The sequence below is a fragment of the Myxocyprinus asiaticus genome, chromosome 33 (genome assembly GCF_019703515.2).
Source record: "Myxocyprinus asiaticus isolate MX2 ecotype Aquarium Trade chromosome 33, UBuf_Myxa_2, whole genome shotgun sequence".
Lineage (NCBI taxonomy): Eukaryota > Metazoa > Chordata > Actinopteri > Cypriniformes > Catostomidae > Myxocyprinus > Myxocyprinus asiaticus.
Window position 1 is genome coordinate 5374266 of NC_059376.1, and position 26525 is coordinate 5400790.

The 26525-nt window shown below is 39.1% G+C and overlaps 1 protein-coding gene across 1 annotated transcript in view; it reads right to left on the reverse strand.

Moving 5' to 3' along the window:
* Positions 1-4887: 4887 nt before the first annotated feature.
* The window catches only part of LOC127424724 (proline-rich transmembrane protein 4), an 85853-nt gene continuing 64215 nt past the window's right edge, over positions 4888-26525 (reverse strand). Inside the window, exon 4 of the mRNA XM_051670142.1 lies at positions 4888-9137. Coding sequence (XP_051526102.1) covers positions 7159-9137 — 1979 coding nt within the window. The 3' untranslated portion in view covers positions 4888-7158. The remainder of the gene's footprint in view (positions 9138-26525) is intronic.

Genomic DNA, 26525 nt, shown 5'->3' on the forward strand with positions numbered 1-26525 from the left:
TATGCATGGTGGTGTTGGTTGTGATTATTCTCTGCAGCAATGATGTTATAAATCACATGGAATGACATCTAGATGGAAATAAACCATTTATTGTATAATAAAACTGCAAAATATTGTGTTGATGAATAGGCTTACTGTACATTTTTATCACATAAGCTACATAGTTCGGTGTGCAGTATGTAACAAAAATAGGCTAACTTCAAACTCTAATTCCAGTGTTGCTTCTGCTACTGCATGTGTGCAGTGTGATTCTGTAACCAGTTCTTATGGCATAGACGCATAGCACCTACTAAGAACATAAATTTAATGTAATGTAAATATCTTTTGTAAAATGTTTCATTTAAAAATTGAAGAGACAACACCTGTTCCATCTGTTTTATTCCAAAGCAAACTGAACAATACACAGAGACATGAAGAGATACCATGTTTTCTACTATGGCACTGATTTCTTTCTTTCTTTTTTTGAAAGAAAGAAAGCTACACAAGCATTATCACAGCTGTCAACAATGAAAGGACAGCCCAAATAAACATTGGGACACATTAGGAAAGAACTTTGTTTTGGTCACTGGGTCATTTCACAGCACAGTCTATAAATGATTCACTACACTGTCACGTGACCACAAATTAACATTTATCAGCCTCTGGCTGGAAACTTTGCATAGTATACAGTTTTGTCCCCTTGCCAGTCGATAATACAGATTCTTTTTTTAATGAAATTGTTCTTATCCCACCATTTAAAAAATTGTAAGGGAGGCAAAGGAATTTCTTTTCCAGCTAAGCAATGAGAAATAGAGCAGGACATATATAAATCACTTCCCTTTCATGCCACACTATAACATTATTTAGGATGTTTAACTACTGTATTGTCCTATGGACAGAATTCTGGAAAATCCAAGTCTTTCAGTCCTTATTCCATCAGGACCAGAATATTCTTGCAATAGGGAAGACTGTCATTTACAGTATATGCAATTCATTATCAGAATATCTCCCTATTTACAAACAACAAAAATATAGAATTTACATTATCTTTTTTTTATACTCACAGCTTTATTTATTGCTCTGGACAGGAGTAATTATATTTTTTGGATAAAGTAGTGGTGAGGGAGCATCCAGCTGTGTTGAAATCTTGACCATACTTCTGAATGATAACTGCCATGGTAATAGTTTGATCTGTTTCAGGTATACTGTATTTCAGGAATGATTGGAAGTACAATGAATGGGCTGGAGAGTCCTAATTTTTGGCACATATATTTTCTGTCAAAATGCAGTGCAAAGAACAAACAGCAATTCTTAATTCAGAGACAGCTATTCACAATATATAAGGTGGTCTTTAAAGGATGTTCCAGTTTTATATCTGTTATATGCTGTTGATTACCACAGAATTGACTTGTCCCTCAATTTGTTAAAACAAACTAAAATCCCATTTGCATCAGTGATGTACTAGTGCACATAGTGGAAGTCTATGAGCAATTGCACCGGGATAAACATTACACATTTTCGAACACATAGCCTCAAAACAAAAATTTTACAATTTAAGTGTGAGATTAGTGTGTTAAATGTGAGATTAGTGTGACAGAATCATGTGCTATGTATCCTGTAGGTGTTACACAACCAGGGGTGTAAAGTAACAAATTACAAATACTCACATTACTGTAATTAAGTAGTTTTTCCCAGGAATTGTACTTTTTAAGTAATTTTAAAATTGTATACTTTTACTTGAGTACATTATAAGTGCTGTAACTGTACCTTTAATGTGCTATTTTCCCACCGTCTGTGTTCACTACTTCCCTGTCCTGATTTTATTTTTATCTATCAACATGATTGGCTAGGGAGAGTCTTGTGACTCCCGTCAAATCAGATCACACGTAAAAAAAACTTGAAGGGCAGCTGTAGATTAGGCACCAAATGTTATGGATGTGGAGGATGCCTCAAACACAGTTCAACACCTGAACATCACAGCCACACCTGAAAGGGCTTTACACAGTGAAAAAGGCAAATTGCTTGACTGTTTCATGTGAGTTTAGCATGCTCAAGCCAGATATCAGCATTAATCCTTCTCTAATTTGAAGAAACATATCGAGGTAAATTTCATATTTCTGCTTTCTAGATTCTGTGTGTCTATATAAAGGCTATTAATCAAACAACAATAACAAGGAAACGAGAAAACCACTCACTACTTTTGGCTGAATAACTTGAGTAGCTTTAAAAATATTAATGTAATAGAATAAAACAGTGACATTTTTAATAATAATATTTTTTAATAACATTGTTAGTTTTTTTTTTAATAATGCCGACCCCTCATGTAGAAAGTGTGTTCATTTGTATAATAAATTACTAAAAAAGTAGAGATGATAAAATAATTTATAATTATGCTTAGCCTTTATCAAGTTTTTTCTAATGCCTGACAGAAAAGTATCAACCTTTGTAGAACAATACTTCAGGCAGAATATTCCATCAGTCACAAACTTCAGAAAATTGTGCATCATGCATTAGAATGAGAACACAATTATTGCTGGGCTTAAAAGATACAAGAACTAAATCAATGTGGAACATTGTATCTCAAAAGGAGGACAATGTGGCCCCCCACGTGCTACTTAAAGAAATAGTTCACTCAAAAATGAAAATTCTCTCATCATTTACTCACCCTCATGCCATCCCAGATGTGTATGACTCTCTTCAGAACACAAATTAAGATTTTCAGAAGAATATTTCAGCTCTGTAGGTCCATACAATACAAGTGAATGGATGCCAAAATTTTGATGCTCCAAAAAGCACATAAAGGCAGCACAAAAGTAATCCATATGACTCCAGTGGTTAAATCCATGACTTCAGAAGTGATATGATAGGTGTGAGTGAGAAAAAGATCAATATTTAAATCCATTTTTGCTAGAAATTCTTCTCCCTGCCCAGTAGATGGCGATTATCATGAAGAATGTGAATCACCAAAAACAAAAGAAGAAGAAAGTTAAAGTTAAAGTGGAGATTGACTGAGCAGGGAGGAGAGTTTATAGTAAAAATGGACTGAAATATTGATCTGTTTCTTACCCAACCTATCATATCTCTTCTGAAGACATGGATTTAATCACTGGAGTCACATGGGTTAGGCTACTTTTATGCTGACTTATGTGATTTTTGTAGCTTAAAGATTTTGGCACCCATTCACTTGCATTGTATGGACCAAAATAGCTGAGATATTCTTCTAAAAATCTTAATTTGTGTTCTGCTGAAGAAATTCATACACATCTGGGATGGCATAAGGGTGACTAAATGATAAGATAATTTTCATTTTTGTGTGAATTATTCCTTTAAAGCCCAGTGTGGCCCCTGTACCAAACAACTGCTCTACTGCCTCTATGAGGCTTTTTTTAGTTTTTTTTTTTTTTTTTTTTTTGCATTCCTTGTATTGTTTGAATATGTTTTATGCGCAACAATAACTTTCTCAGTCGGCACTGAGGGAAATTTAGACCCTACACATAAACTGATTTTAATGTAATTGTTTCATACATTATGATATTGAAAATAACTTTCATCTTTTCATTTCTGTAATCATGTTGCCCTTTTATTTATTTTTTTAAATCAGATTCATGTAGTGTTTACAGTATCATAGATAAGTGATGTATTTTAAAAGTTGTCAATCACAAACACCTATAAAATAATTTTTTTGTTTTTGTTTCTATAATTCATTTTTTAATTCATAGCTTTTGCATCTCAGTACTCAATACTCACTACTCATGAGTACTTTTAAATGAGCTACTCTTTTACTCTTACTTGAGTAGTTTTTAGTACAGGTACATTTACTCAAACTACATTTTTTAAGAAGTAACAGTACTTTTACTTGAGTATTATTTTTCAGTACTCTTTCCACCCCTGTACACGACTATTGATTTTTAATGGTCGACTAGTCAAGCCTATTAGTCGAGTCGAAATCGACTAGTTGTGATGTCATTTCACCCCAAAACCACCACTCACCCGACCATCTAGCCTGCACTTCCTGTTGCTGCAGGCGGATTCCTCTTGCAGCCGCTTGTTGGGATGGTCAGGCGGACACAGAATCTAGCATGCAGACTACAGTTGGGATGTATTCCATCATGTCAATGGACTCCAACTCGAAGCGCTTTTCTAAACTAACACCAGATTGCGTTCTTGAAGGAGCGAACAGCATCCAAGTCAGATTTTCTAACACACAAAGTTGACAATCAAGATGTGTTCTGTCAGGTCTTTGGACTCCAACTTGAAGCACTTTGCTAACTGTCATCGAATTGTGTTCTTGAAGTAGCGAACAGCATCCAGATCAGCATAACACTAGTATTTTGGTTTGCATATATTGCAGATTACAGTAGCATTTTTATCAGAGTAGCCTATGTTATGTTTTTAACAATATCATGGTTGATACAATGCTATGCGCATGTGCAATACAGAAATGGAGAATGCGTGAGACTGTTGTTGATCTGTTGATGTGTTGCGTTGAGCAGAGCAATAAAGTACACAAACAGTTCTGAAGTGCATACTGTTTGCAGCCAAGTAGAGAAATTTCATGTAATTTAACCTTTGGACCTGGCCACTTTAAGAACCAGAGTTTTGTGACACCTGCTTTTTGGCACTCTCTCATGTTAGAGACGTGAGAACATATATAGCGCAAGAGCTCACGGTTTTGTTCATCGTTTGAGAATTCTTTTGGTAAATATACAATTTCAAACAAGATGTTTATAAATTGCATTAAATATGTGTTCAGAAGAGTTGTATGTTAAAATTGAGTGTTATGGATAACTTTTGAAGGATACATATGGATTGCATGTGTGGAGTTTGACCACGTTTTGTGCACATGCGAGGACTGGGTAGTCAAGTCAAATTTAGTATTAATCATATCTTATTTAGTGGTTTATAGCCTTATTCTTTTTTTTTTTTTTTTTTTTTTAAATACAATACAAATACAATACATAGACCGTGTTATTTTTTAAAGAAGAGCTGTCAGAATAAAACCTCAAAAGATATTTTTGTATCCTGTGATGATTATTTTCAACCCACTGTCTACATGTGTGTGTATCTTTTAATATGAGTCTGACAGAACATCACATCCTATATTTGCCTATATTGTGCCTTTTTTTTTTTTCTCCCAAGTTGGAATGCCCAATTCCCAATGTGCTTTTAAGTCCTCGTGGTCGCGTAGTGATTCGCCTCAGTCCGGGTGGCGAAGGACGAATCCCAGTTGCCTCCACATCTGAGATCGTCAACCCGGGCATCTTATCACATGGCTGTGCACGTTGAGCACGTTGCCGCGGAGACATAGCAACCACGCTCAACTCACCACACGCCCCACCAAGAATGAACCACATTATAGTGATGTCGAGGAGGTTACCCCATGTGACTCTACCCTCCCTAGCAACCAGGCCAATTTGGTTGCTTAGGAGACCTGGCTGGAGTCACTCAGCATGCCCTGGGTACTAGCAAACTCCAGGGGTGGTAGCCTGCGTCTTTACCACTGAGCTACCCAGGCCCCTTATTGTGCCTTTTTTAATGCAGAGCCACTGGCCTTCACACCCGGTTTATTTCCTACAGACGTGTTTTATAAATAACATAGTGAGCGACTAATCGACTTCAGGCTGACATGCCGACTACGTTAGTTGTAGTCGACGAGTCTGGGCAACCCCTATTATCTTGTTTGTGTTTCAAACTCCTGTCATGACAATGTAAAGCCAGTTAAACCCAGTAACTTTCACAAGATACGTGCAAGGATACCAGAAAGGGATGTTATGTGACTAACCATGAAGTACTGTCTACACCAGTGGTGATTCCTCAGGGCCAGCAAAGCCTTCTCTGCTGATGCAATATGCCTAATAAATAAATATTTTTTCATCCTTTCACTCTCATTGACCTTTTTGCCTATGTATTTTCAATCGCTTTCCACTCCTAATTCATCTACAAACGAATAGCAAAAAACAAAAAGTTTATCCAATCAGAATTTATTCCTCGATGCTTACAGCAAATTGTGACAACTGTTTCACAAATCACATACCCGAAGCCATGCTCCTTAGCTGGAGTCTAAGATCCACCCCGTCAGGCCTTCAGAATTTCTGCAGAATCCCTCAACACTGCAGTGAATAGGCATCTAAAGTCAGATTGTCAGAATCGTCAGCCAATCAGATTGATTTATTTGTTCTTGGTGGGTGTGGTCTTTAGGATATGTCACAGTCCAGGCCTTCTAGCTGGCCTTGAGTGATGCAATCACGCTTTAAGTGATGTACGTAATTTGAAAGCGAAGGGTGCAAGATCTTGCTGACGAGTTGGCTGTCACTGCCACATCAGCATTGAGAAAGAGATCCTTATGGATTTAAAACCCTGAGATGCTCTGCATGATCATGCAATTGATTAATTAAACAGGAAAGGAGGACTGATTTTCACTTCAAGCAAATTGGTAAGTGCTTTTTGCACTGTTATAGCAACATCAGGAGTTTTCTAAGTGTAAATAAGGCTGCTTGAGCATTCAGTGTCGGATCAAGTTTTGAAAAGTACGTAAGTAAGAAAAGTAAGAAAATACGGTGTTTTCTTAATGGCATGAATCGCACAGAAGGCCTAGACTTAAAATGCACGGGCTGCCACTGGTCTATACTGAGCAAATTTCACCTACATGAATTACATCAGTAGCATGTTCTAAAGAACAGCAGTCCCAACAGTAAATAATAAAAATATTTGAACAAAGAATTAGTACATTTCTAATTTCTGTGTAAGTGCATTAATGAAAACTTTGTTTGCTTTCACAAAACTGGAGGATAAGTCTAAATTATTTTCTGTGATAATCAAAAGCGTGTCACAGATGCTATCTATTGAGTTTTACTTTAACCCAGAACATTCCTAAGTCCTGCAATATGGAACAGAACTAGAAATGAGCAAGGACATGTTACATGTAAATGTTTTCTGTTTTGATTGTATTCTCTAACAGTTACATCCTCTTCTTAAAATCTGATAAAGCCACTTCACAATGTGTTCCTCTTCCTTAAAATTCCAATATACTTTAATTAGGCTCTGCAGCTAGTTGCAACAAAGCCCTTAAGTTAAGGAAACCCTTAGTAATAATATCCTTACAATTAACTGAAGGGGTTAGTTGCAATTTGTCACTGTTTTACCCTGATTTTAATGGAATATGTGCCACAACAAACAACTTCAAAGGTCAATAATGTCACTACTGATGCTAGCCAAGTCATCCTGATGACTGACATTCAAGTAACTGCACCCACTTCTGCTATTCAATTGTGAACTGTCAAGGTCAGGGGTTAGAAATGGCCTAGTGTTTTCTGCACTTGGCACCAGGGCATGGCCAGTGCTTGGGGATGGATGCAGCGAGACAGGGCAGGACAGTGAGGAGGGTACTGGTGCCTCCGAGACCCAACGGAAGCCCTGATGGGTGGGTGTAGGGGGGGCTGTGACCTGTCGGCTAGGCACAGCACTAGGTATGGAGCGATCCAGACCTACGTAGGACTCTGTGAGCAGTGTGTGTTCATCACTACTCAATGACAGTGTGATCTGGGGTTCACTATTCCGTCGCATCCACAACTCTGGAGATGGAGGTGATAGTGGTCGCAGTGGTTGGAACAGACTTCCGCCCCTTAACAGATGCTCAAGATGAAGCGCCTCATCAATACTACGGCTCAGGTCAATAGGGGTTGGAGGGCGCAGGTCAAAGTCATAGAGCGAGCTGGTTGACTCCTTGTCCCTGTCCAAGCTACTACTTACAGATCGCTGAGGTGGCAGCACAAGTGCCTGCAGCCTTAACTCTACTGAACCCCCTGCGAAGCTCTTTAGATTGCTGTCTTTGAGTAGGTCATGATTTCGTATCATGCTGTTGCTAATGTCTGCCCCTGATTGCTCCTGTCCTGCCCAGTTATTGGACAACTCTCTGACTGCTCCACCACTGCTGGACCCTCCAGTCCCATTGCTTTCAGATTTCTTTTGTTGCCTGACCTTCAGGCTCTGCACAATCTTTGCCCAGCATGTATGTCTACCAGTAGAGTTTGATGGGTGCGAGGATGAGGGCTGGTTTTCTGAGGCAGCTTCTTCCTGTCTTGGTGCTCCACATATTTGGCCTCCACTGGGTCTCCAGAAGACCCAGGAGGACACCAAAAGCAGGCAGAAAGCCCAAGCAAGCTCCAACAATCTTGCCCAAAACTGGCAGAGCCACCAAGCCCAACAGAAGCGCCTCCAGTCTCCTAGAAGCCCATATAACCACAGGCAGGCGTATATGTGCAACAGACAGCACACTACCCCAAGAAGAGCACACACTGCCAGTACCCTTGCCAAAACTCGCACCCTCCCTTCACCCATGCCCTTATTTCCAGCCTGAGGTGCATGTGTTTGTGAGAGGTGTGGCAAAGCCAGGAAGAGATACCCTAAACACAGTGCCAGGCCTGCAGTCAGTGTGAGGCTCTGTAGGATGACGGGAACAGCTGGTGAGAGAGCAGGTGAAAGTAAGTCTGCAGCAAGTAGCAGAGTGCATTGTAAAACAGCCAACACTCCCAACAGAGGGGGGCTCTGAAGTGCTGGAGGTAGCAAAGTTGCTCCTGCTTCTTTTAGTGCAAGTATAACCAATGCAGCCTGTGCCAAAATAAACAGCGGCAAGGGGAGCGTGTATAAAGCTATTATGACAGGAGGTGGCAGAATGAGTCGTGTCCCATAAGGGTCGAGCAAGAAGTGGCCAGCTCTAACTGTACCCACAACTAGCAAGAGGCTGTTGGCAAGCACCAGTTCACCACGGTGAGGGCAATGCATGCTGGGAGCTAATGCTAAGCCAAGGACGGCACCAGCAGTCAAAAGAAGGAAGAGGGCAGCAGAACCAAATACATGCAGCTCCCATGCAAATGACAGTGTGCGACGCAGGTCCCCCCACACTAAAACGCTCCCATTTGTGGCACCAGATTTATTAGGATCATTGAGATCTTTGGAAAAAACACAGGGGTCTGCACCAGTAGCACAGTGGGCCTTGGGTAGGGCAGGCGTTGGGGAGACAGTGCTTGACTTCACAGGTAGGACTACTCTCTGCGAGATTGACGGGTCCATCTCTGTGTATTTTGCATTGTTTTCCGAGAATATGAAGCGGCCACGTCCAATTGGGCGAGAAGATGTAGTCCTCAGAAAAGTGTTTTTACCTGTGGAGAGCAGCAGACAGAAAAAAAATATCTGAGGTAACTGTGTTAAATGTATAGTAAGATCAAAAACATAACTTCTTTAACACATAAAAATGTACAATTGTTTTTATACCATTTTCAGTGAATCACTATACAATGGATAGATTCTGACTCTAAATTCTGGATGACTGAACAACGTTCAAAGCTTCTGTAAAATACCTGCCTGTGTATGCTTATCAGTAGAATTCTGTATTAATGCAGCAAGCTGATTTGACATTGCTTTGCAAACGAAAACAGCCAACATAACTTTATTACTTTGTGGAAGAATTGTCTATTATACTTTTTCTTAATAATAAATGTAATTATTTATTGAACACTGGTGGGTTTTACCATATTATTGTTGTTGCTGCTTTATAAAACCAAACCAACTCAAGGCAGTGTTACAGTGATTTTTATCATGGTTAAGGGGATTTTTGGCACTCTATGTCAAGTCGTGTCTACAGTAAGAACACCTTTTTTATTGATATTTTATTGTTAATCACAAGTACATGTACAACATTGCCTCTTTTTTGGGGGGGGGGGGGGATTTTCTCCCCTTTTTCTCCTCAATTTGGAGTGCCCAATTCCCAATGTGCTCTAGGTCCTCGTGGTGGCGTAGTGACTCGCCTCAATCCAGGTGGCGGAGGATGAATCTCAGTTGCCTCCGCATCTGAGACCATCAACCGCAGGTTATCACATGGCTTGATGAGCGTGTTACCGTGGAGACCTAGCACATGTTGAGGCTTCACGCTATTCTCCGCGGCATCCACGCACAACTCACCACGTGCCCCACCGAGAGTGAGATCCACATTATAGCAACCACGAGGAGGTTACCCCATGTGACTCTTCCCTCCCTAGCAACCAGGCCAATTTGGTTGCTTAGGAGACCTGGCTGGAGTCACTCAGCCTGCCCTGGATTCGAACTCGCGACTCCAGGGGTGGTAGTCAGCGTCTTTACTCGCTGAGCTACCTAGGCCCCCATTGCTTACTTCTTATATTCCCACCACGCCTTCCCCCCCACCCATCTTTCTATGCAGAGATTGCTCATACCACAATAGCAGAATAAATAAATACATCCCTAAACAAAGGAAACCTAAAAAATAATATGTAAGTAAACATGCAAAAAAATTATAATAATAACAAATAGGAAAAAAAGAAACACAAATACACAAATGTTTAGCAGAACTCTTCCTTGAAATTACAGACAGTATGACTGCTACTTACATATCAATAGGAAGACTTTTAAGACCATCAGCATATGAAATTATATGGCTCCATTTGGCTCAAAACAGATGGGAAGATCCTCTAATTGTATATTTTATTTTTTCCAAGCTCAAAAACAACATAAGATCACTATACCATGATGATGTTTTAGGTGAATTAGGAGATTTCCAGTCTAATAAAATTCTTCATCTAGCTAACACGGAGACAAAGGCAATTTCATCTTTATATTTATGTAACTTAGGCTTACTATGAGGAATAACCCCCAAAATTGCAGTTAATGCATTAGGGGGTAGAGTTATACTGAATGCTTTGGACAATGTAGTAAATATTATGGTCCAATAATGTTTTAATGCTGGACATGACCAAAACATATGGGTAAGATTAGCAGGAGCTCTATGACATCTGTAGCATGTATTATTCACATTAGAATACATTTGGGAAAGTCTTAATTTGGACAGATGGACATGGTGCAGCACTTTAAGTTGCACCACTCCCAAACGGGCACAAGACAAACTACCATTTATCTGATCCAAAGCATCCTGCCATACCTCATCTGTTGTACTCCCTCCCAGCTCCTTTTGCCTAATTTAGTTAGTCCCACCTTATGCAATTAATATAAGTTATATTAAAATGTCTCCCTGGCTAAAAAAAATGGTTATGACATATGGGTCCTACAACAGAAAAATAATTGAACTTAAAATGCGATTGAAACTGATTCCTTAATGTAGAAATAACCATAGCATTTATAGTAAAATGCGATAGAGATGAATGGAGTTTTGAACAAACTAAAGCTGAAAACCTCCCCACACAAATGCTGTTATAAACCAATCCACAGAACAGAAAAAATACTTTTGGAGGAGAACTGGAAGGCACTGGAAAAGATACAAAAAACATGGTAAAATATTAATTTTAATATAACTAACTTTACCAGCCAAAGACATATGAAAACTACTTCATCTTTTAAGGTCTTGCTTTAATTTATCAACTAAAGGCTCAAAAAAATAAAAAATAAAAAAATATTTATGAAGGCTTGACATTTCTTGAACTATGTAAATGTGCAAATATTTTAAACCCGAATTGCATATATTAAATGGTAGGTCTTTTAATGTAAGTAGGAGAGCTGAATTGTTTAAGGCAAAGCACCCACTTTTAGCCAAATTTAACCTATAACCAGAGAATATTCCAAACTTTTGAAGTCCACAATTACTGGGGCACATTGTATTGGGTTAGAAACATAGAGAAGAAGATCATCTGCATATAATGACAGCTTGTGTTCAATATCCCAATGAGTTATGCCCTGTATTTCTTTAAGTGCAATTGAGAGAGGCTCAATTGCAAGGGCAAATAATAATGGACTCAGTGGTCAACCTGTCTTGTCTCTCTTGTTAACATAAAGTATTGAGAACTCACTCTAGTTTATAAGTTATGGCAGACGCTTTTGGGGAAGAATATAGCAGCCTAATCCAGTTAATAAAATAGGACCCAAAACCAAATATTTTCAGAGTTTCAAACAAATACTCCCACTCCACCCAATCAAAAGCCTTCTCAGCGTCCAATGAAATAACTTCAGGAACATCAATAGATTGAGTGGATAATCTCTTTTAATTGCAAAGGTTTTTCAGACTGCTCTCTACGGTGTTCAGTAATTCTTGGTAAGTGAAGATTTTTAAAGAAACCAAACATGGGTGCCAAATCTTTCGGTAACTCTGACGTACAGTATATAATTCTGAATAGCAGGATTTAAAAATTTTCTTAATTTGCACAGGGTCAGTAGTAAAATCCTGGGAAATATTTGTAATTCTAGATTTAATCTGTGATGAGGATCTACATTTCATTTGGTGTGCTAAGAGTCAACCTGCTTTTTCTCCATATTCATAAACCATGCCACGAGAATGAAATAATTGTCGTTCTGCCTTCTCTGTTGAGAGCAAGTTAAGTTTTACCTGAAAGGTCAATCTCTCCTTATATAACTTGGGTGTGGGAGATACAGAATATTTCAGGTCTAACTGTACTATGGCTGCTATAATTTATCATGCCCCTGCATCTTGGCGAAATCAGAGTTAAGAATTTCTGCATGAGCCTAGAAGTTGTAATTCTGACTTAAAGATGCATTCCATTGCACTTTTCCTAGTAGGAAGTTGGAAAATCCGACTTTCTGAGTTGAATGGAATGCAGCACTATTTTTCAAAACTTGATCTGACACTGAATGCTCAAGCAGCCTTATTTACACTTAGAAAACTCCTGATGTTGCTATAACAATGCAAAAAGCACTTACCAATTTACTTGAAGTAAAAATCAGTCCTCCTTTCCTGTTTAATAAATTAAGCAATCACATGGTCATGCAGAACATCTCGTGTTTTTAAATCCATAAGGATCTCTTTCTCAATGGCAATACCAGCAATGACAGCCGACTCATCAGACAGCTTGATCTTACGCTTTTCCCTCTTGAATTACGTACATCACTTAAAGCATTATTGCGTCACTCAAGGCCAGCTAGAAGGCCTCGACTGAGACATATCCTAAAGATCACACCCACCAAGAACAAATAAATCAATCTGGCTGATGATTCTGACAATCTGACTTTAGTTGCTCATTCATTTGCACTGTTGAGGGATTCTGAAGAAATTCTGAAGGCCTGACGGGGTAGAGCTCAGACTCATGTGCTGCTTCGGGCATGCGATTTGTGAAACAGCTGCCACGCTTTGCTTGTAAGCATCAAGGAATAAATTCTGACTGGATAAATTTAGTTTTTCTCTATTTGTTTGTAGATTAATTAAGAGTGGAAAGCAATTAAAAATACATAGGCAAAAAGGTGATTGAGAATGAAAGGATGAAAAATATTTATTTATTTGGCTTGTTAGGCCAGCAGAGAAGGCTTTGCTGGCCCTGAGAAATCGCCACTGACCAAAAGTGAAGTGCTGTTGGCTCGTGATGCGCAAATGGCTTGCACGCACTGCACAAGTCTGTTTTTAGTATACTGCAGTCTCGTCACATTTTAACTTTTTGTTTAGCCTCCCAATTAATTTTCACTCAAAATAACACTTAAATGGTTGTTTTTCTCCATCTGGATCACTTGGTTCGGTAATTTTTACATTGATTCTCGAGAACAGAAACAGAAAGCAGGCAATTAGAATCAACATGGCACCGCCCAGTGGTTGCTCAGGAAAAAGTGTGGATAGCTGCAGATCGGACACCTTGAAGTGGGAGGGGCTTACGCTGCAAGTGGGCAGGAATCTCCAAGTGGGAGGGACTTGTGCAGCAAGTAAGCAGGCAGACCTTCTATTGTTCATTATGAACGTGAGACAATTGTAGAGACAAGCTGTGATGGCAGCTAAAGAAATTACAGACTTCATGTTAATTGTTGCATATGTTATCTTTCTATATGACTTTAACAGATTTATTTAACATGTTCTTGTCATCTTAGATATTGTGATTAAAGCTGTTAATTTGTAGATACACTATGTGTGCTTCTAATTTCTGAAATTGTGCATCTTCATTTCCTTTCCTTGCTTCCTTTTCTTTGTTTCCTTGCTTCACCCTTTTAGAAATAGAGGAAAAGATGGAAGGAAAGGAAACGAGGACAGAGGAATCGAAGCAAGATGGATTTGTAAAATGAAATGTCCTGCTCACTTAAGCGTGACTTCAGAGAGCATTTTTGCACAGCTGCAGTACATCGGTGCACCTGCCGTTATGTTATTGAAACTTTATTTACTCATTTATTCATAATAAATCAAAATAATTAAACATGCACTGTTGAAGTATGTGCCAATTATGGTTTATTTATACTGCAAAAGTAAAACATGAATTAAAACTGTTGTGTCATATGAAGGGGGAGGAGAATTTATGCATGCGTAAGGTGCTTTGACCAAAAAGTCTTCTGCATTGGAAGCTCCTGTGATTTCTCGCTCAAGCATCCTCAGTAAGCTTCCTCCGTCCTCGGTCCTCACCTCCTCACAGTGCATTTAGAGAATTGATATGTCTTTCATGATGGCGGACTTTGATCAGTTTCCAACACAATTTAGGAAATGAGAAGCGCCCTATGTTAAATCCACGTTTGAAATCTCAAGTGTCATGATTAAATATGCAAAGAAAGGAACACTGTAATAATGAAATTGTATCAAATATTGATTATATTTGTATATTTTAGCATAAATATCAAGATCTCAACTCAAATCTTAAGCAAACATAGAGGTATAAACATGCACCATGATGGTCTTATTACTTTGTACACATGTCGAGTGAGTAACAACCACCACTAACCAATGTTTAGTTTAGTTAACAATATTAAGTGCCTATTTACACAATCAATTGCATTTATTATGTCAAACATGCAGCCAAAATATAATTTGAATATTTTTTGAGCTCTCTGAAATGTGCAAATCCAGTATCCACATTGGGACGTCCACAACAAAATAAGGTACTTCAGTTAATACAGAAAAAATATATATATATATACTGTATATATAAAAAAGTCATACACAAAGTCAAATACAAGTAATAATCATTTATTTGATAACAGCTTATTGCCTTGTGGAATGAGATAAACATTACAGTGACAATTTGTCATCTCTACAACAGTCAACCAAGTCTAGCAATCCAAAATACTCCAAAAATCCCACAACAGGAGAGTATGTGCTATACATGTTTTTGTTTTTTTTCTTGGCTACATCTTCCATGGTTGTATTGTAAAATTCTTTTACAGTTTACTGTGATAAATGTTAGTAAGGGTGATTATGTGAAGATGTGAAAAGTCTTGTAATTGCTGGTGCAGGTGTTTTCTCTTTCCCTTGTCAGCACTGTTTGAAATGGTTGAATTGCTCAAAAGTGCTTTAAAAGTGAAAATTCTCATGCAGAATTCAAATGTGTCACATGCACCACCATATTGAGGGAAGACAGATTTGATTGTGTATGTGAGTTGCTCTGCACTATCCTGTCACCGGAGCTCACATCCCTGTTGACGAGCGCGCACAAATAGAGCAGAACGCAACTTCAATCACTTCAGTCACTCCGTGCACATCCGTGTCCCACATGAGAAGCATATTTAGCTTATAAAGCAATATGAATAAGGTTGCTGCATCACATGACGGAAATCTGTACGGATGTGGCTGGCATGAGAGTGAAGAATAAAGGTAAAGGTTTAAAATAAAGGTGCATCTTAAAAAATATATACACTGATCTTTATGCGTTGTACCAGTGACATTGCATTTTTGGTTAATTGATTGATGCATTGATCCAGATTGATGGATCATTACACCCCTACTAGAAAATGGTTTAAAAAGCTCAAAGGTTTCAAAATGGCCACAAAAACACCCTAAAATAACTATAAAGTAGTGAACATGACTTGTGTGCTGAAACCATACAATAACTGATAGCTATGATTGTAAGAAAAAAAAAATGGAGGTTTGGAGCGACATGAAGGTAAATAATGAACATTTTCTTTAATGGGTGAACTATTCCTTTTCATATGCACAGGTAGCTGTCTAAACCTGCTGGGCATTATTGCCTGCCACATGTCCACCAGTGCCTTCACTCGTCCCGCAGCAGGACACTGGGTCCTTTCCATTGCTTCTAGTTTGTCCAAGGCCTCTTCTCTGTTAGAAAAGACAAGCTTTCAGACTACGCCTACCACCCTCCAATTCCTATCCTTAAACCAATCCCCCAACAGATTAAGTAGGATAGCGACGTGAGACACAAGACTGCGTCAGCCACCCCTCCAATGCCTAGCTTGGCATGGTTTCACTCCCCCACTCAATACCTCTCCAGAAACCCCCAGATAAGGGCCGAATGGGTCAGCGTAAATAATTCCTCCCCACCCTTTCCCTATCCTCACCACATATCACAAATGTTCCATATTCCTACTTTTTTACTTCTGCACACCCCATTTTTCGTCCTTCCTTCTTAAGGAAGATCCCTTTCTCAGCTTCCTCTGCCATTTCCTTCAGAGACTTCTTCAATGCTGATCCAGTGATACTGATGTAATTTAATAGATGCTGCATTGATCTTCCATAAATCCTCGACACCTGACCTCGACAGGGTAAGTGGCAGCCCTCCAACCATTTTCCTTGCACTCACAGGCCAAATCAGCATATTTTAGCTTCTTGGGATGGTAAGCTCAATCATTTTGACTTTTCTAGATGACTCCAACCATAACAATATATCGGCCTGAAGGAGGTAATGGCAATCTCAGCTGAAAATTTCAGCAGTGGGCCCAGGTCGACCACCTATGACCAATCACTTCCAGAATGAGCTTTATCAGAATCAGAATCAGAATGAGCTTTATTGCCAAGTATGCTAACACATACAAGGAATTTGTCTTGGTGACAGGAGCCTCCAGTACACAACAATACAAAAACAGCAACAAAAAAATACTTTTAAAAAATAATTAAAATTGAATTAAAAAACATATATAAATATTGAAAAGAAAAAAGTATATATAGAATACACAATAGATATATATATATATATATATATATATATATATATATATATATATATATATATATATATATACATACATACATACATACACATATACATACATACACACACACACACACACATACATACACACACAGACACACACATACATACATACACACATACACATACGTAGTGCAAATCTAAATACAAATCGGTTATATACAGTGCAAGGGAATGTAATGGCAGAAGAGGTTGGATGTGTTGGATAATATAAAAAGACTAAGCTGTGTATTGCACATTAATTATTGCTCAATGGGGCAGTTTTAACTGTTCGTGAGATGGATAGCCTGGGGGGAAAAACTGTTCCTGTGCCTGACGGTTCTGGTGCTCAGAGCTCTGAAGCGTCAGCCAGAAGGCAACAGTTCAAAAAGGTAGTGGGCAGGGTGAGTGGGGTCCAGAGTGATTTTTCCAGCCTTTTTCCTCACTCTGGAAGTGTATAGTTCTTGAAGGGAGGGCAGGGGGCAACCAATAATCCTCTCAGCAATCCAAACTGTCCTTTGTAGTCTTCTGATATCCGATTTCGTAGCTGAACCAAACCAGACAGTTATAGAAGTGCAGAGGACAGACTCAATGACTGCTGAGTAGAACTGTATCAGCAGCGCCTGTGGTAGGTTGAACTTCCTCAACTGGCGAAGGAAGTACAACCTCTGCTGGGTCTTTTTTGCAATGGAGTCAACGTGGGTCTCCCACTTCAGGTCCTGTGAGATGGTAGTGCCCAGGAACCTGAATGACTCCACAGCTGCCACAGTGCTGTTTAGAATGGTGAGGGGGGTCAGTATTGGGGTGTTCCTCCTAAAGTCCACAATCATCTCCACCATTTTGAGCGTGTTCAGCTCAAGGATGTTTTGACTGCACTAGACAGCCAGCTGTTTAACCTCCCTTCTGTATGCAGACTCATCGTCATCTCGGATGAGGCTGATGATAGTGGTGTCATCTGCAAACTTCAGGAGCTTGACAGAGGGGTCCTTGGCGATGCAGTCATTGGTGTAGAGGGAGAAGAGTAGTGGGGAGAGCACACATCCCTGGGGAGCACCAGTGCTGATTGTACAGGTGCTGGAAGTGAATTTCCCCTGTCTCACAAGCTGCTGCCTGTCCATCAGAAAGCTGGTAATCCACTGACAGATGGACGTGGGAACAGAGAGTTGGTGTAATTTAGTCCAGAGAATAGCTGGGATGATGGTGTTGAAAGCCGAACTGAAGTCCACAAAAAGGATATTTGCATATGTCCCTGGTCTGTCTAGATGTTGCAGGATATGATGCGATCCCATGTTGACTTTAATATACACTCTTCTAGGATCTCCACCAGCTTTCGCAGTACCTGATCATGCCGACACCTGTACTGTGCTTGTGCGAATGTTTGGGAGCCATCCCCAATCCAAGGTCTGCTCTTCCATATTGGTTTCTTTCCAACAATCTCTTATTGCTTCAGTCTGTTTACAACCTCCTCTGCCTTCCAAGCGTGGCCTCTTCTCTTTCTTGTAGCCCAGGGTGATGGACTTTAGTGGCAGTTGTATGGCATTCTTCCAAATAATGCTACATCTGAAAGACAATGCGGCGAGCCTAGCCACTTCCTGATGTAACTGTTGGCCTTGGTGATCCCACCTCAGATGGTATCTGGTCGCTCCTAACTCCCTTACAAATGGAAAGGCAACACAAATTTGTTGGCTTAATCTTCATCTTGGCTCATGCCAAAAGCTCTTCCAGCCTTTTCAAGAGTCTGTTTGTATATGCAGCAGTCTGGAGGATTCTTGTCACGTCATTCATATAGCTGCGCAGAGCTGGCAATCTCACTCCAGACTGTGCACGGAATCCTAAGGTCATCTGTCTGTCACTAATTAGGATGATCTCAAATGCGGCTGTAAACAAGATGGGAGAGATTGCATATCCCATCGCAATTCCTTTTTCCAGTTGTGTATTCCTGTGTTGAATGACATATTTTCAGTTCCCCATAGTAACTGTCTACTAAGCTCCTAATACACTCTGGTACATGGAAAAACTGCAAAGCATAGCTGATGAGCTGGTGTGGAACCGATCCATAGGCATTTTCCAGGTCCAGCCAGACTACATGGAGGTCTTTCTTGTCTCTCTTGGCAGACTGGATCTGATTCCATATTTCTGACGCATGCTCCACACACCCCGGAAAACCTGGTATACCTGCCTTCTGGCAGCTTGTGTTTATGTATCCATTTTTTTAGGAAGCAGTTAAACATCCTCCTTGCTAGCACTGAAAAGAAAATCTTTCCCTCCACATTCAGTACAGCAACACTCCTAAACTGACTAATGTTCTTTTTTATATAAAGATGGCCACTGCCCTTTGCCATTCCAAGGGTATGCACTGCTTCTTCCAGACAACTTACAGTAGTCTCCATAACAATTTAAGAACTGTCAGGCACCTCCTATACAACCTATACAGTATTCTATTTGGGCCCGGGGCTGAAGTTGCCCTGGATTTTTCTACCCCCTGCCTAATCTCACTCAACTTGGGTGGAGCTACATCAAATTTGCTCTGCTGGTCGTAGGACATATCCAGGGGAGCTGAGCGAGCTGTGTTTCTGGGGATCACTAAGTTTTTATTTATGATTCGCTATCACTAGTTTTCTGTGCCTCTTCTCTTCCAAAAGATTTTTGGCAATCTTAAAAGGATCCTTGATTAACTTTCTCTCTGCCCTCCTCATAACTACTAACCTAGCCCTTATTATATCCCACAACACCTTCAGGCTCTCCTTCTCATGCTCCTCTGCTCTCCTCCATGCCTTGTGGAGCTGCCTCCGGTCTTTCACCAGCTGCTACCTATCTCTGTGGGACCACTCTCACTAATGCTTCACCAAATTTACCTGTGCATTCTTCATAAACAATATCATTAAACATGTTAGGCTTGGCCTCCACCCTTCCACTGAGTGTATTTTCCAAGTTTTTATTAAAAAATAAACATAAATAAGAAAATAATTGTGGACAAAAACATCTGGACACAAATAATTAATTAATTGATATTAATGCTCATTAGTCAGGTATAACATAACAAGTCAAGTGAGAAAACTGCTGAGATTAAATATGATTGTAAAATGTGTATAGAAATTAAATAATAATTGTATTTAGAACTTTAAGAGTAATGACTAATGTCTTTGAAGTCCATCCTGGATTAACTGGAGAATTTCACATAGATGCATTGTCCTTTGTTAGTTGGCTGATGAAGGCTTTTGTTGGCAATTAAACGATAGTCTATGTATTCCATTTCAAGAGTGTAGTTCATCAATAGACAAAGGTGATGCAGGCAGAGATAAATGATGAGGTGCATTGCAGTTCAACCTGCAGGGCATTTCGGTGAGGTTCGGTGGGGTCCATCCTAAGTCCAAGGTTCAGGCAGTGGCATATGAAGATATGATATGAATCCCGAGGTTGAGACAGGGAAACAATAATATTAGTGTAGATGCCATTCAATTTTATGCAGCGTTATAGATCATGATTGATGTTTCTGGTTCAGGCAGACCTAACTAAAGCAACCTAATTATGATGGATAAATTAGGTGTATGCCTTGCTAAATAGATGTCTTAGTCTTTAGTCTATACTGAGTGAGTGTGTCTGCATCCCGAACACTGTTAGGGAGACTATTCCATAGTTTAGGAGCCAAATATGAAAAGGATCTACCTCCTTTTGTGGATTTTGGTATTCTTGGAATTATTAGCAAGCCAGAATTTTGTGATCGTAATGAAAATGATGTAACATAGCGTATCAGAAGGTCACTTAAGTACTGTGGAAATTAATACAAAATTTAACAGGTAGCCAATGTAACGATTTTAAAATTGGGCTAATATGATCATATTTCTTGGTTATAGTCAGCACTCTGGCAGCTGCATTTTGAACCAATTGAAGTTTATTTATTGAACTTGCTGGGCATCCTCCCAGTAATGCATTACAATAATCTAATCTTGAGGTCATGAACGCATGATTCATTTTTCAGCATCATCAACAGAGCATGTGTTGTAATATAGCAATATTTCTCAAGTAGAAGAATGCTGTTCTACAAACATTGGAAATTTGATTTTCAAAGGACAGATTGGTAACAAATATAACACCAAAGTTCTTTGCAGAAGAAGACGACATAACAGTACATGCATCGAGAGACTAATTATATTTTAGCAGCTTATTTTTAGAGGTTTTTTTGTCCAATCATTAGTACCTCTGTTTTGTTAGAATTGAGTAGAAGGAAATTTCTGGCCATCCAATCTTTGATTTCATTGATACACTCTGCTAATTTGGAGAATTGTGAATTTTCATTGGGTTTAGAAGAAATATAAAGTTGGGTTTCGTCAGCATAACAGTGGAAACTTATTTCATAATTCCTGATAATATCTCCCAGGGGAAGCATTTATAAGGAGAAAAGCAGAGGTCCTAAAACTGATCCCTGTGGCACTCCATACTTAACTTATGTTTGTTTTGACAATTCCTCATTTACACATACAAAGTGGTAGTGGTCTGATAAATAGGACCTAAACCATGCTAATGCAAGTCCACTAATGCCAAAATAATTCTCCAGCCTATTCAAGAGAATGTTGTGATCTATCGTGTTGAAGGCAGCACTAAGATCTAAAAGCACTAGAAGAGAAATGCAGCTGCGATCAGATGATAAGAGCAAGCCATTTGTAACTCTGATAAGTGCAGCCTCTGTATTGTGATGGGGCCTAAATCTTGACTGAAATTGTTCATATATTCAATTTCTCTGTAGAAATGAACATAGTTGGGAGGACACTACATTTTCTAGTATTTTCAGCATAAATGGTAGATTTGAAATTGGTCTGTAATTAGCCAATTCTCTAGGATCAAGCTGTGGCTTCTTAATAAGCGGTTTGATAACTGCCATTTTAAAGTTTCATAGGACATGTCTTAAGGATAGCGAGGAGTTAATAATATTAACAAGAGGTTCTGAGATTACTGGGAATTGCTCTTTTAAGAGCTTAGTTGGTATTGGATCTAACATACATGTTGTGGCTTTTTATTGTTTTTTATAAGGTTTGTTAGCTCTTCATGACCTGTGACAGTGAAGGATTTAAGTTGCTCGTGAGCAAAATTATGAAACACTGTTTTCTGAGGTGCTGTGACAGTTGATTGCATAGTTCCAATTTTATTTCTGATAATTTAAATTTTATTAGTAAAGAAATTCATGAAGTCTTTACTATTGTGCTGCAACGGAATATCTGGTTCAGTCGATGCTTTATTCCAAACCAATTTAGCCACAGTTCTGAATAAACACCTAGGATTGTTGTGGTCATTTTTTATGTGTTTGCTAAAATATGCTGACCTGGCAGCTTTTAGTGCCTGTCTGTAGCTACAGACACTATCCTTCCATGCAGCGAAAAATACCTCTAATTTTGTATTCTTCCACTTGTGCTCAATTTTCCGAGCTGCTCTCTTGAGAGCATGAGTGTGATCATTGTACCATGGTGCAAGGCTTTTTTCTTTAATTTTCTTTAATCGAAAAGGGGCAACACAATCAAGAGTGCTAGAGAAGACTTTATTTATATTTTCTGTTATTTCATCAAGTTCTTCTAGGCTTTTTGGCTTACTGAGTATGTGAGACAATTCTGGAAGATTATTTGTGAAGCTATCTTTAGTGGTTGAAAGAATAGTTCTACCTGAATGATAGCGTGGTGTAGATTGAGTGACATTAGCTGATCGCAACAAACAAGAGACGAGGTAATGATCTGAGATGTCATCGCTCTGCAGTAGAATTTCTACAGCATCAACATCAACTCCATATGACAGAATTAAATCTAGCGTATGATTATGGCGATGAGTTGGTCCTGTCACATTTTGTCTGACTCTTAGAGTTGAGAATATCAATACATGCTTATCCCAATGTGTCATTTTCATTATCTATGTGAACGTTGAAGTCACCTACAATTAAAGCTCTATCTACATTAACTACTAAATCAGATAGAAAATTTGCAAATTCACCAAGGAAACCAGAGTAAAGCCTGGGGACCTATATGCTGTAGCATGGGCAAAAGATGACAAAGATTTTTTATTTATATCTGACGGTGTCATATTAAGCATTATTAGTTCAAAAGATTTAAACTTCTATCCTGTCCTCTGAGTAACACCGAAAACTTCACTATAAATTGTAGCAACACCTCCTCCTCAACCCTTCAGATGAGGCTCATGTTTATAACAATAACCTGGGGGAGTAGATTCATTTAAACTAAAATATTAATCTGGTTTAAGCCAGGTTTCAGTCAAACAGAGTGCATCCAAACTATGATCTGTAATAATTTAATTTACAATTAGTGCTTTGTTAGAAAGCGAACTAATGTTTAGTAGCCCTACCTTTATCTAATGTTTATCTTCAATTTTATTTTATTTTATCAAGTTTGACCTTGATAAAAAAATTTCTAAATGATTTAGTGAGAGTTTTATGTATGGTAGTTTGGGGAACCGATACAGACTCTATATGATATCTAGGTGATACAATCTCTACGTGTTGTAGTTTGTGTGACCTATGTGATGTCTCAAGGCAGCTAGCAGACATTCGGATTAACCAGTTTGTCTGCTTCCTGACCTGGGCCCCAGTTAGTCAAATAACTATCATTATTAAGACTATGAGCCAAATTACTAGAGAGGAGAGCGGCACCTTCCCTGGAGGGATGGAGTCTGTCTCTCTTTAGCAGGTCAGGTCTACCCTCAAAAACTCTTCCAATTGTCTATAAATCCTATGCTCTTCTCCAGACACCACTCAGACATCCAGCCATTCATTGACACTAACCTATTATAAACCTCATCACCACGATGAGCAGGGAGGGGGCCAGTGCATATTACAGTGTCTGACATTGTTTTTGCAAGTTCACACACTTCTTTAACATTATCTCTAGTAATCTCCGTCTGGCGAAGCCAGACATCATTAGTACCGACATGAATAACAATTTTAGAAAATCTACGTTTAGCATTAGCCAGCACTTTGATCTGATGTCAGGCATTCTAGCACCCGAAATGCATTTAACAATAGTGGCTGGAGTCTCTATTTCCATGTTCCTTACAATAGAATCACAGATTATTGGGGCTCTTTTAACATGATTCTCAGTGGGTGCATCACTGAGTGGGGAGAATCGATTGGAAACCCTAACAGGAACAGGAGAGTGGTGTCACTTTGCTGAGTGAGTATGCCGCCGAGACATCACCCAGTCGCCCTGCTGCGGGAGCTCTAGAGCCGGAACCAAAGTATGTGTGTTGGTTGCTGTTCTACCTGCATCTGAAACAGTATTTACCAGCTTCTCTTTCTCACTGACCTCCACTAGCATTCGGATACGTGTCTCTAGCTCATTAACCTTCTCCGTTTAGCATGTGAATCCCTCACTGCTGACGGAAGAAGCTATAGTAAACATGTGGCATGTAATGCAGGAAGAAATAACATGAGTGGATGCCATGACTTACCGCAATTGTTTGTTGTTGTTATGGTTATTCTTGAGCGGCGAGGATTTGAGCTCGAGGTGCTTCCTAATCAGCAGATGTTTGAGATTGATGCAATAATCCATGTAAAACACAGTGGAGAAAACTAATGCACGCAGTCGAGACGCGAGATTTAGACAGGCAGAAAAAAGAAAAAGATAAAATGAGGGAAACGGGTGTGCACGGTATAATACACACAGATGAAACAGTAGAAAAGCGGAAAAACCAGGAGCACGTGGTAAAATGGTAAAGGATAAAACGATGAACGTATAAGAATAAGCAATGCTAAGCAGGCTAGCAAGCTACAAACACTCGTGCAGCGTGCCATCAGCAACAGAAACAGGAAGTGTTTTAACAGAATAATATTGAATATTTACACATATGCACAACAAACATTCATCAGGTTATATGGCCTGTTTTTATTCTAGTAATAACAGTGCAGTACTATAGCTATAAATAAACTTTTTGTAAATACAAGTAGGGACTGTGGTCATACATGTGTGGGATCTTACTGAATTTACAGAAATTTGTTCATAGTGATAAAAACTGAGTAAGCTCTGTCAATGAAAACAACCACTGACACTTCAAATAATTTAACACTTCACATACACAAGGAATACCAAGAGCTTTTCCACAAATGTGATCCTTCGAGAGCTCAAATGTTTAACTTATGTAATATGGGGTTACCATATTACAAGCTTACCTTACTCTGCCGCCACCCAAGATCAAATTGGACCATATCCGTGTGGGGTTAAACCAAATCAGACATGTTCATCCGTATGTACAGCCCACTTGCAGCTTTAGTCCCACCCACTTGGAGCTGCCCTGCCCATTTGGAGCTGGCTCTGACCTCTGTTTATAACAGACTCTATGTGTTTGACACCACTGATGTAGAGCGTGGCTCGAAGAGTAGATGGGGTTATTTGGCAGCTGCTATTAGTAGTGAGTCACAGTTTATTGTGCTCTGGGAGCCCAAGCATCAGCAAGCCCAAAACTGTACTCTGGAAACAAACAACCGCAACCCGCGACTTCCCATATTTATAAGTGTGTGAGCAAAGGATTTCAGCTCATCCTTAAATTGCTAAAGCTCCAAATTTTAAAAATAAAACTGACCTCTGATTATTATGAATTTGAAATCTTTAACCATTTCTCACATGCTTTTAGATGACTTCAACAGGACAGATATGTAATCTGTAAACATATCCACATTCAATCAGCGTCCTAATACAAATATTGTATCTATCTCTCTTATGATAATGGCAGTTAGTTACTTTGGGCTGTACCTCTTTCGATCAATACAGAGCCAAAAAAAAAAAAAACACACACCATGCCACACCCTTTAAAACATGTTTCTCTCTCCAAGTAGGAACTCTATGTGAACTTGTAAAACTGAAACTACAACAAATTTAATGACTTAACAAACATGTCTTCTACATGCCATATCATGTCTGCTCTGGATGCAATGTGTGCTAATTTTCCTGTGAAATCAGAGACGTTCCCTGAACACCGTTAATAAAGTCTGACCAAAAGTGGTCAAAAATAATTCCATGAAAAATTTATATCAGTTTACTTCATACAAAGTACAGTAAACAAAAAACTTAAATCAGTAATTGGTTTGACCACCCTATGCCTTTAAAATAGCCTCAATTCTCCTAGGTACACTTGCGTACAGTTTGTTGGCAGATAGGTTGTTCCAAGCATCTTGGAGAACTTGCAGAACAAAGGTTTTATGAATTTAGGCTATCTCAACTGCTTCTGTCTCTTTATGTAATCCCAGACTCAATGATGTTGAGATCCGTGCTCTGTGGGGGTCATACCATCTGATGCAATACTCCTTCTTCTACCTCTGTTTTATTTGGAAAAAGTAATGTTTGGAAATCTAAAATGTATATTTCCTATTTACATACTAAAGCAAAAGATATCAAATAACCATCTTAGGACAAACGTTTTAGTGAAACACCTAATGTACCTAAGGCTTTGACACAGTACTGAACTTCATACAGGAACGTGGTCATTGTCCAGTGACCTGAATATATGGCCTAGTAAGCAACAACAGCAAAAATTAAGTTACTCTGTTTTTGTCCAACAAGTATGCATATTCGAACATGGGGAGAGACATCTTTTACACATGTTTTATTAGGTGTAAACAAGGTCATGTTTACACTAAAAAAACTTGTTCTATGTCCCTCCAGAATAGCAGGAGCCAGACAAATGTCTTTGTCTTTATTC